At 39.3% G+C, this 12,022-nt stretch overlaps 1 protein-coding gene across 1 annotated transcript; it reads left to right on the top strand.

The window, feature by feature from the left end:
* The first annotated feature begins 472 nt into the window (after positions 1-472).
* ccdc3b (coiled-coil domain containing 3b) lies at positions 473-10,547 on the top strand. Its single transcript, XM_007561290.2, has 3 exons — positions 473-1,129; positions 3,607-3,781; positions 9,428-10,547. Exons 1-3 carry the CDS (start codon positions 750-752, stop codon positions 9,722-9,724), a joined length of 852 nt encoding a protein of 283 aa, XP_007561352.1. The 5' UTR covers positions 473-749; the 3' UTR covers positions 9,725-10,547.
* Positions 10,548-12,022: the final 1,475 nt, after the last annotated feature.

Genomic DNA, 12,022 nt, shown 5'->3' with positions numbered 1-12,022 from the left:
TCACTATGATAATTGATACATGACTGTAACTACACATTTTCTTAATGATGTCCAAATCACTATTTTAGTTTTATATAAATCTTTTTGTTACAAAATATTTTAAGAGCGATTACATTTTCAAGACTAGGCTTAAACTGACCATATTAAAAGAGTCATTCATTTTTGATTGATATTAACGGTAAGAAAAAGAAAAAATGACTGTCGTTATTATGAAAGCTTTTGTTGTTGTTTTTTTTTTCATTAAAAACTCAAAGAAATTAACCCAACCACTGTCGTTCTCCAAGATGTCCATCAGAGGGCGCCAGCGGCATTTTATCAGTGTAATTGTTTAATGTTTAAACTTTTCTAAGGATTTTGTTGAAATGAATTATTTTTAACATAATGTTAAAATATTGGGAATAGCATAGGCTCTTTTTTTTATTACATAGTAATTTAAAGAAACTTTTATTAAATGAGTTCACAAACTTGTTTCCCTTTCTTCTCGCCTTGTCTCAGAGGTAAGGGGCAGTTTATTGCAGAGGATGCTGGCGTGGTTAGGCTGCAGCTCTGGTCGGACAAGTTAGCAGGATTACACTGACTGGAGCGATCTTCAGGGCTTCTTCATCTTGCAAAATCCGACAACAGATCAGGAGAAAAATTATTTTTTGCATAACTGAAAACACATGTGAAACACCTTCCCCCCCCCTCACCCCACTTAATTGCATCCACCCCTAGTCTTGTGCGCCTTCAAGCGCCCAGCGGAGCGACAGATGTGTCCTCTCCGTCGCATCATGTGGATTATTCTGGGGGTTTTTTTGGCAGCTGGCGGCACCGATGGGAGCTGGGGGTGTCAGTTACCCCACGACTGGAGACCGCAGACGGAAGCGTGTCGCGCTGAGCTGGCGGAGATCATCGTCTTTGCCAAGGTGCTGGCTCTGCACAAAGAGTCCTACAGCGTGTACAACTACCTGCCGTGGCAGCACGACACCGACCTGCTCTTCTCCGCAGAGATCGAGCTGCTGTGCGACCAGTCCTGGGGCAGCATGCTGGAGGTCCCCGCCGGCTCCAGGTTCAACGTCAGTGGCCTGGGATACTTGCCTTGCTTCTCCTACAGCGTCACCGAAAACAACAACTACTACTTCTTTCTAAGGTGAACAGAGTCTGCATCCTCTATTCATGGGCTCTATTGAGTTATTAATAAATAACCACCATGCATGCATGCATCTGGGATGAAGTGTTATGGCACCCAAAGGAGTGATATGAGTCAGTTTCTCCTGAAGTATTTTTTTTTTTTTTTTTGGAAGGGGGGGGTATTCATTTCCCCTTTGCATTATTCCACATGTGTTTAAAAGACTACATCATTTGTTATGTTTGGAGCAGTTTGCCTCCAACACTTCCAGTGCGCAGACTTGCTGTCCTAATTTGACATGCATGACCCGGTTGCACCCTCTCAGTTTTGTTTCTTGAGAAATTCTGCAATTAATTTAACCTTTTCTGAAAACTGTTCCGCCATATGCACAAATAACTAAAACAATAAGACCCTTATCATGTGTTTGATTACTGCCATTGAGTTTGGAGGTTCTCTGACCCTGAGAATGTTAAATACGCACGTCTTTTATTAGGGCTTCTCTTAAAGGTTAATGGTTGTCATTAATGTGCCTTGTGCCCAAGTTACACAAACTTTAACATATTTTACTATGAATACCACAAAGTAGTGGGTAATTGTGAAACGGAAGGACATTTATGTGTTTTGCTGTTTGAGTCCCATTTACTCTGACACCCTTAAATAAAATTCAGTGTGACCAATTGACTCTTTTGGGAGATGGAACCTCAGGAGATGATTCAAAGAAGGATTCGTCATAAAAATCAAGAAAGCAATGGTCAACCCTGACCACCCTCTTCTTCACGAGACTGTCTTGTGAAAAAAGGATCGTCTCTGGCCAAAGCCTCCTTCAGATTTTCTGTAATACAGACCACTACAAGAGATCTTTCGTGCCAACAGCCATCACTATCTACAATAACTCTCTGAAGAATCTGAATTAATACCAGTTGCAACAATTCCCCTTTGGGATCAATAAAGTATTAAAAAATGGACAGTTTTACCATCTAAACTTAAGGTGGTAGATACATACTCAAAATGATTTTCTGCTATAATTGCAGCCAAAAGTGTTTCTACAAAGTATTCATTCAAATGGCTGAACACAAATGATATTTTGTAGGATGTTTATTTGTTAGAAAAAAAAAATGTAACCCATGTATCATTTTCCTTTAACTTCATAATTATCCTCTACTTTGTAAGGGTCTAAAACATAAGGCTCCGCTCAAACTAAATCCAGTAAGCAGCAGATGATTAGTAGGAATAAAGGTTCCTACTTTCTAAGGCTGACTACTTTCATCATGTTTCATCTTAGGCTTAAATAAGAGATTTTTGTATTACATAATATTTGTAGGAGGAATTTGAACTTTGGATAACATTTATTTCAAATATGAATTATTTAAAATAAAGTAGATACATCTTTAAATGCTTCATGTCTTGAGGTGTCACCATAAACTCAGTACAAATACCTTTTGAATCAGCTTTGTTGCAGCTGCTTAGCAATAGTTACTTACAGAAGATCTCTTATCAAGTCTCCAGGGGACATTTCTTTTTCCTCTCCCCCAAAACATCTTCTTGAACAAAAATAGCCTCTCCGGTCAATCATGAGTACATGCTCCCCAGACAGGATAAATCACAGCCTAACACTGAAAAAAAATCATCGAAGGACATCCCTCAGGATCCATCAAAACAGACTGAGTTTGCTGCTAACGCCATACGTTTGCTGGAAAACATTTGGCCCACTTTTTTGCTCTCTCTGTTGTTCTACTTCCTCTGTTAAAGAAAACTTCATTGCATTAATGCTAAAAATGATCGATATGCACTGTCAATTACTATACCTGATGTTCTTTCAGTTCACTTTTTTTCTTCTTCTTCTTCTTCTGGCGTCCTCAGGTTTGCATACTCTACCCTGACTCTGCAATTCCAAATACTTTTAGTTCCCTTGATTACATCTAACCTTTGACATCATCTGCTGAAGGAAAACATGAGCGCTCCCTTGCCACTTCGACATACTAACGATAGGGACGGCGAGGCAGAGGACGTTCCCCGAGGGCCTCGAAATGAAATCCAGATGAATAACACAAAACTTCCTGAAGATATGAAACACACTTCATAAATCCCTCACACCTTGTAATTTACTGGTTGAGTCATCCACATGCTTCTCAGGGTTTTATAATGTTAGATCAAAGTCTGCCAGCAAATTACATAGTTATATTTTCTTCCCCCATTTTTGAAACATTGACAGGTATGTCTCTATGCAATGAATTGGCAGGTTACTCGTGCGAACTTTCATATTTAGCGATAGCTCAAAACACTCTTTATTGCATGTGTATGCTACCCTGTTGTCGTCCCGTTACTTAATTTTATTGAATTGCACTGCACTTTGGTCGCCATCTGTTGTTTTGATGTGCTACATGGATAAATTCATATCGACGTGTGTTTTCGTCTGGATTTAGTCAGACATGCAAACACTTTTTGCTTTGTTTTTCATTTTCTTTACTAAACGCATTTGTGCTCTTTATGCCATGTAGGATGGATGAAAACTACAACATTATTCCACATGGAGTTAATTTCCAGGACCCCATCTTCCCCGACACTCCAGAGAACCACCGCATGTTTGCCAGCCTCTTCCAGTTCTCCAACTGCACACCAGGAACTCAAGTCCACAGCTTCACTCCAGAGTGGGAGGCTCAAGAGGACAGCCGGGTACGTATGCACTGAAGATGGAGACTTAACGTCTGTGACTTTCACCCAAGGTGCAAAAACACAGAGACTCTAGACTTGACTTAGACTTGCTCTGGTAAAGACTCTAAATTTGATCCTCAGTGAAGTTCTAAGACTTGACCGCCCTGAACAGTTTTTATCTTATGTGTAACAAATGGTAAAAGTTAGCAAGTGCATACCAAATGAGTAAATATTAATGTGAAAATTCCCTCCGGGTAAGTGTTGTATATACAAATGATTTGTCATGGTGATGTTACACAGAGGGTTTGGATTCTAATGTTTCTTGGCAGGAAAAGGAGTAAACAGCAATTTTCAATTTCCACTGCTTTTATTTAATATCAGCAGTATTAAATAAGCATTTATTTAATATGTTTATTAAACATATTAAACAATAAGACCCTTATTGACTGCAGGTTCTCATGTTTCAGGGTGTGTTTGATGCATAAACTAAGGACTGATATGAACAGATTTTAGACGCCTTTAACACTCAAGGTCTTGAAATTTGACCTCTGCTGTTGTGTCCTCTAATGTGGACACAGCAGAGATAAGTATACAAGTTTGACTTTGAAAAGAGTCACTTGAGTCTTCTGTTTCAGGCATTTGGTCAAATAGCCCGATCTGGTTCATCTGTAACTGTTTCACAAAAGTTTACTCTCAAAAGACCCAGAAGTTGGACATATTGTGGAACACGCAAAAAGGATTAGGTACTACATCCCTTTGTTTGCAATGAAATGATGGAAAAAGCTGGCATGTCAAAAAGTTCTTAATGCACGAGAAACCAGAAGCACAGTTCTTGAGGTTTGGCAAGACGGAGAACTTGCAATGTCTGAAGGAAAATTGAAAAAGCACAAGAGTCAATAACTGAATTGTTGAGGAAATTAAAGCCAGGAATAGAGCATTCATTGCCGTATCAAATATACTGCTACACATAAAATGCTTTTGAGACTTACCACAAACTCATGCACCTAATAAAAGAAGGACCCAACAAGCAGATGCCTTCTTTCTTTTTCGCAATAAGCTGATGTTGTTGAGGAGAGTTGTTTTCCCATCCAAACATCACTGGTAACCCCTTAGTAGAAAAGTGTGTGCCTTTTCTTAAATGATGGTACAATATAAAAATAGTGACCTTGCTCCGTCTAATATATCAGATGTAGTCCGGCCTTGTTTTTCCTCTGTTCGCAATTATTTTCTGGCTTTTCATGCAAAAAGAAATCTGCCATGGATTTCCGTTAATCTTTGGATCAGGGTTGTGATTATAAATACAAAGCAAAATTTTTTGAATAGATCATTGTTTTGATAATTTAACTCTGCAGAATTAGAAACATGATGGTACTTTACTTGCTATAATTGATAGATACTCTTGATCCGACTTATAAGAACATGCTTGAGCTGACTGCGATTTAAATGGTAAACTGGGACGTTTTGGACATTAATAGCCACTTGTTTTCGGTTTAATGTGGGATGGTTCAGTTTTTTTTATTGGGGGCACGAGGGGTTCTTGAAACATGCTCTGCTGCACTTGACTGACTTGGATTTGCTTTTAGAAAGATCTATGCCCTTGAGATATTTAACTTTTGGTTTGTTTGAACTATTTAGGAGAAAATTATAGGTAATTTTTGCTGTATTTACCTTATAAATAGAGGGAAAAAAAGTCCTTATGAGCATCCCTACCCCTCATTACATCTCTGACATCAATGCAGAACAATTAGAAAGAAAGGAGATTGCAAACGAAGCTTGCTGAGTGAGAACAGACACATTTCAGTGTTTGTGGAGAGAGGTAGGCAGGGCAGCAAAGCAGTGAGTGGGGCAAGTATGAGGGCTGACCTCCTGGAAACAACCGTACCACTGTGCCTCTTGCTGCTTAAAAACAGGACAAGTTATTTACTGCTAACTGCACAAGCGATACATGTTTACCTGCAGCAGTAAATAAGAATTCGCAACCACTTATGCTGTCTTTTCCTTTTTGACTGTATCCATAGAAGGAATTTTGAATCCAACTAGACTTGCAGGTTGCGAAGTAAAGTTTTTGTCCAGAAGATAAAGTGTGTCTGCCGTTAAACCCTTAACCTGACACTGTGTTGAATTATGGTCTGTGCATACTCCGGAAGGTCAGAGACGTTTCTCCACTCCAAGGCAGGAAGAATTAGAACAAAGATCGTTCTGATTGGGACCTTCTTACTTTAATAGAAACTCCTGTGCCGAAACTCATGGCGACGTCAATCCTCTCTGCTTTTGTGGATGGAGCACGTCGACGTCACATTTCTCACCAATCGCACACAATAGTTGCTGGAGACCACAGAAAAATAAATTCTACCCAGATGATCCATCAACTCCAAGGTTTTCCAGAGAGAGAAATCTGAGAGAGATGAATGATGTAATTTTTTCTTCTTTTTTTTCTCTCTCTTATCCAAAAGAAAGAACAAGTTTCCCGGTTGTTGCAGAGTATGTACAGACTTTTTTTTTTACTTGAAATATGAAGCAGACAGAAGCAGTGCCATCCATCTGCCAGCCCAACGGTTGGTCACCATGGGAACTAACACAGGCCAAAAACCTTCAATGCTGTAGATCAGATTATCTTTTACATCTTACATAATCCGCAAATTCTTTCATAAGAAAAACAGTTTAAACATAAAGAAAATCAGTAAGAACTAAAGTAGAAGTCTCCTGAATAACTTCAGCAACTCTGACAGCCATAATCTTGGAGTGCTCCACCTCAGACCGAGTGTGTCCTCATGTAAAAATCATTTGCGGGCGCAAAAAAAAAACGTAAAGTTGGTAAGGTGTTAAATTTAACACTTTCTGCTTTTCCCTGTTCGGCGTCTAAACGTGGTTCTTTTCCGTTTTAAAGTTCCGTACTTTTAAGGAAAGTCCTCCGGGACCAAAGTGAAAGCACATGGAAAGAGTCCACAGCTAATATTACAACAAGTAACGCTCTAACCAATGATGTGGGTCGGCAGCACATTTTTTACATTTCCGCAAAACCCTCAGTGGTTGTTATCTGATGGCAGAGAATTTACATCGGTCGTCCCGCTGGCCCATGTGGAAGCATTAGAGTCTGCTGAGGAAATCTAAGAAACACAGTCAGAGGCATATGGAGGTAATTTTTTTTTTGTTTTGTTTTAGCCAGGAAGGGTCCAGGTCTTTGGATCATCTGTCTCAGGTTCGCAGGCATGTTGAGCTTCAGCCCAGAACAGTGAAACAGAGGGTCTTTGCATAGCTGGTTTACTGTGTTGTCATTTTTTTTTATATAATAAGAATCATTTTTTCCATATCTTTATTCTCACATGCAGTCAAGCTTACTCAATTTTTCATTAAAATCTGATTCTGCGTCACCTTTTGTTTTACATACTAACAAAAATAGATTAAAAAAAAAAAGAAAAACAAAACACAAAGAAAGACTCAAAAATACTACACAGATAATACGAGCCAGTCAACTCACTACTGGTTGGAAACGATTGAAAAAAGATGTGTTTTAAAAGAGACTTAAACACAGGAAGAGCAGATGCCTGTCTAATGTTTAAAGGCAGTTCGTTCCAAAGGTTGGGAGTCATAACAGAAAACGTTGAGCTCCTTTAAACATCCACCTGGGACAACTAAAAGCAGCTGGTCAGCTCTTAGAGGTTTGCAAAGAAAGATACGAAGTGAGAAGATACTGAAAGGTACAGAGGAGAAAGAGGCCAGGAAAGGTGAGATGTGTTCATGGAAGAAGATACCCCCATCAACTCTTTGAACAAGAGTTGATGGGGCATAAAGTGCTTTGCAGCAGTCGCGGGCATGTATTACTCTCTCCAAGTCATGCCTAGATGAACCTCGATTAAGTTTTGCTTTGCTTGCTTTAACTGGAAGAACTTTTTTCGCAGAACAGATTTGATTTATCAAATTTAAACGGAGTTCACAATTATTCCAAAATTGTCTATGTTCTGTCAAATGTAATATCTCCAGAAAACAAAATGTAGTAGGCAGGATGCTTATCAGGCCTGAATATAATCAGGTGTTTTACTACCATGAAGACGAGCGTTGCATGGATGTTTGGGTGCTAGAGATAAGCAGATCTGACATTCGTCTGTGTAGCAGTGAAACAGAAGGTCGTGTTTTCTCTGATGTAAGGAAAACAGAAGAGGACCGCAAGAAAGAGGGGCAGAGGCAGCACATGAAATTGTCAGTACTAACACGAAACATTCTGTCACTCAGAGAGCCAATCCTCCTTTCTATCCACTCAGTGAGGAACAAGATGGGAGCATCGAACTCTGCTGTAAGATCCAAAAGCACAAAAGTCACAGAGTTTCTCACACACCTTTGTCTGCAGCCACATCTGAATTTGGCTTTTCCTCACTTTCACCACACGCTACTTTACGCAAGACGCATGAGAAACAGGATTGCCTTCACATTGTTCCCCTTCACTGTTTTATGTTTCTCTTCCCAAAATCCCTTGTTTTAAGCTACAAGCGTCCAAAAATAACCTCTTTTTTTTTTTTGGCCCATTCTTATACAAACATTGGAATATCCTGGAGGACTTGTGAGCTGTTGATACAGGCTCTGGGCCCAAAGAGCCTGTCAGCAGCGTTCCCTCATGTGACTTACACAAAGAATAGGCCATATCCAACCAGCACTTCTACATCATATATGTAACAAAAAGTTTTGTTTTTTTTCTTTTTCACGACTTTATGGGGTCGGCTCAAGCCCCTAGCAGGTCTTACCAATAGTTTCCACGTAGCCATGTGACATCAACTAACAGAATCTTTGTTTAGTTGATCTAGTCATGATCGTCACGATTTAATTGCGTCAGCCCTGAAGTTATGACTCTTGTAAATCTTCTCCATATCGCTCCTCAAACTGAGCAAATGGTGCATATCAGTAACCCTAAGCCAAAATCCATAAAACTGATGCTGCTTTTACAAACTCATTATAAACAGAAATTCAAAGTTGCGTCCAAAACTTTGGCCCGGGTTGGTTTTTTGCTTCCAAAATGCCGTCGCGGAAGTTTATGTCATGTCATCGACAAGCACATCAGACTAACAGCTGAGACGTGCTTACAAAATCTGCTCTTCCCAAAACACACGGCCCCACGCAGAAACAACAGAACAGGAAACTTGTCAGAACAAAGGAATATTATGGCAGCATTATCAAGAAAAATCTTTCATTTCAGAATCACATCGTTAAATAAGCCATAGCCATATTTTTACTTATTAAAGGAGCAACTACACGCTTTAAAGCTGTCAACCAACAGGAAAGAAAAATATGTCCCTTCATGGTTTTAGTCAGAATGCTTATAAAAGTAAAAGTTATTCTGAAGAGGAATAATATCCTGGAGGTAACACTGTGCATTGCAAAGAGGAGATTAATGTTATTGATGTCCCTATATAAAATTAAAGTGGTCAGTATTCAAATAAACAAAGAGTTTTTTCTGATTTTTGGTTGAAAAACAGTTTCCAAAGCTATGTTTTTATTTCCTTCCACTTGAATTATGTGTCACTTTCCTTCCATGATTATTCGCTACTGACATTTAATCACATATGCCACGCGAGTTTCCCCCCTTTTTTTTTTTTTTTTTTTAACTAAAAACTGCTTACGTGGAAAGCTTGAATAAACAACGCTCTTATTTTTATTTTTTTTTCTGTCTCTTCTCAGCTGCTGTGCTCCACAGTTCAGAAAGCTCTGTTTGAGGAGGAGGAGCGAGTGAGGACTCTCTCCCACAGAGTGCGTACTCTGGAGAAAGCCAATGGCCACCTGAAGGAAAAGGTGAAGACCCTGAAACGTCTCCTGCGTCTGGCCCAACGAGAAACCACGAAGGAGCAGCAAATTCTCAGCCTTAAACAGCTCCACGAGTCAAAGGCGGCCCAAACTCACCCTGACCAGGACACTACCGAGGATCAAAAGAACCAGGAACTTAAAAAAGTCCCGCCCAAGAAGCTAAAAACCAAATAGGTGCTCCTTTGTTAAGTAGCAGCAGAAACAGCCATTTCATTGTCTTCAGTGATAAATCACGCAATATGCCTTTTGATGACTTTTCTCTCTCTCTGTCTCTCTCTCTCTGTCTTAGTGCTGGACACATCATTCATGCATTGTATCAATATTATGATCTTGCCTATGAAATGCAGAACATGACTAATGTGTTAATTGTGAACACTAAAAAGATTGAGATATGTGGCTCGAATGGTGCTGCCTCGTAACTCAAGATGCTTTGCATTGTTTTAGTTGAGCAGGTCTGTCTTTAACGCTTTTCCCCAGAGCAAATCTCCAGGACATGGACCAAGTGGTGGGAGTGTTTGGATAAAAATGTCGTAATGCTATAAACATGTACAGTCCTTTTTTTTTTATGAGACATTGATGAAGAAAAGTTTCTTCTGTTCCATTCTTTTCATTGTCGTTATTATTCAAAGTTAAACCAACATGTTTATATGTTTGTATTTTTTTTACATCTGAATTTGCCACCTTTGGCTTGCCATAGCTAAAATCACAACACATTACTTCTCTCAATAAATCACTTTTAAGTGATTTTTTTTTTTCTTTTGTCTGTGTTTGTTTTGAATTTGGTGCGGAGCATCATTTGTGGTGTAAGGTTGATTTATTGCGTGTCAGAGATGAAGGTTGCCTTTATGAAGCATTCTGTGATTGCTTTGGTTTTTGCTTTGTTTCATTTATACCCCTAAGCGTCTTGCTTTTCCGGTGCTGTAATATCTTTTTTTTATATAAATAATGCAGCTTTGAAAAAATAAAATAAAATAAATTATCTTTTTCAAAACAGTTATCCTCTGCTTATTAATGTCGTGTGTGGCATGTTGAAATTTAAAACAGTTTTCGTTACGAAACCTTTACAATGATATCTGTGAAATGTAATATTCCTCTTGAACGCTACTTTCAGTACAGAGTGCCAGCTATATCCCAGTGATATATTATTTTGAGTCTTGTGCTGGTGAAGATTTATGTTTTTAACATTACATTCTCTTGTCTCTCACAGTTCTCCAGATTTCGGCAGTCAGCAAGAAATAAAAAAAAAAAAAAGTTTTCATGTTCAAATCTGAATCAGATGGGATTCTTATGATTTGTTTCCTGATGTTATTGCACTGTGGGGGTCAACATAAGTTAATGTTCAAAAATCTGGAACACTAATATTTTAAGATGAATGTGTCTGGAAATATGTCTCGCCAAGAAAAGAAGAAAGCAGCGCCTGACAGCTGTCAGCACTGTTAAACTTAGGTGAAAATTTCAGAAGCCTGCAGGAATGTTCCCATAACCTCGATGTTTTAAAAGGAAGAGGTGATACATGCGTTAGAGTATGTTCAGTGTTCTTCGCAGCCTATGAAATTATAAGTGTCCGAGAACAGGTCACAGTATCAAAGGGCATCATTAATCCAAAATAAAGCCTAGCCCTGTGCTGGCCACAACTGACTGATGTGAAATATTTTTTGACAAGTGAAATTTCCAACAGTGTTTTCAGGGAAACCTAAATCAAATGTGCTTCCAGGGCTCAGTTGTATTAAACATTAACGGGGGCAACAAACACAGAAATGGAGAAAAAAAAAAAAGTATGAGGGCTTCCTTACAAGGTGGCTATGCAGAAATGCTTAGCATACTTAGCAAACTATTATTTAGTGAATCTTTTAAGCCCTAGCGTTAAGCAGGAAGATTTTGGTGGAACGGCTCATCATCGCTGGTTGTCCGATTTGTTTGGCTGTTTGCCCTCCCCGTGAAACGCTTGCGTTGGACGACCCAGCCAGCAGCCCGGACCCCCTGGATCCGGGCCAAAGATGATATACGCACGCTGCTTTCTCAACACAAACCGCTGCACAGAGCAAAGCTGCAAAACAGATGTCAAACAATGTGGCTGCTTAGAGGTGGTCCCTTTGAGGAGGCTATTTGAGCTGGCTTTCTGCTGACATGATTTGTTCATTTACCCTTCTTTCATGTTGTCAGATGTTACCTCCTCTATCTGGTTCTGGTTTTACTTCTTTCCTTAAGTAATCCAGCAGAATCTGACCAGTTGAGATATCCTTCAGTTTGCCATTGACAGTCAGTAACTTATGGTTCTTTGCTCCATACGTCCGTCTTTCACATAAAAACGCCACCAAATGTTTTCAGCTCAAAACTTCGTGAGCTGACATCGTCGCTTGAAGCCAAGGTGACTTTTGTTTTAGCGCTAGCATGGTAGCTGTAGCACAAACGTTGTTTCTCTCTAACAGTATTTCAGATTAAGACATTGTAAATGCTCACTCAGGTTGTTCG

Source organism: Poecilia formosa, unplaced genomic scaffold, assembly GCF_000485575.1.
Source record: "Poecilia formosa unplaced genomic scaffold, Poecilia_formosa-5.1.2 Scaffold124, whole genome shotgun sequence".
Lineage (NCBI taxonomy): Eukaryota > Metazoa > Chordata > Actinopteri > Cyprinodontiformes > Poeciliidae > Poecilia > Poecilia formosa.
The sequence above is the reverse complement of the archived record's forward strand: the minus strand, read 5'-3'. Positions and strand labels throughout refer to the sequence as shown.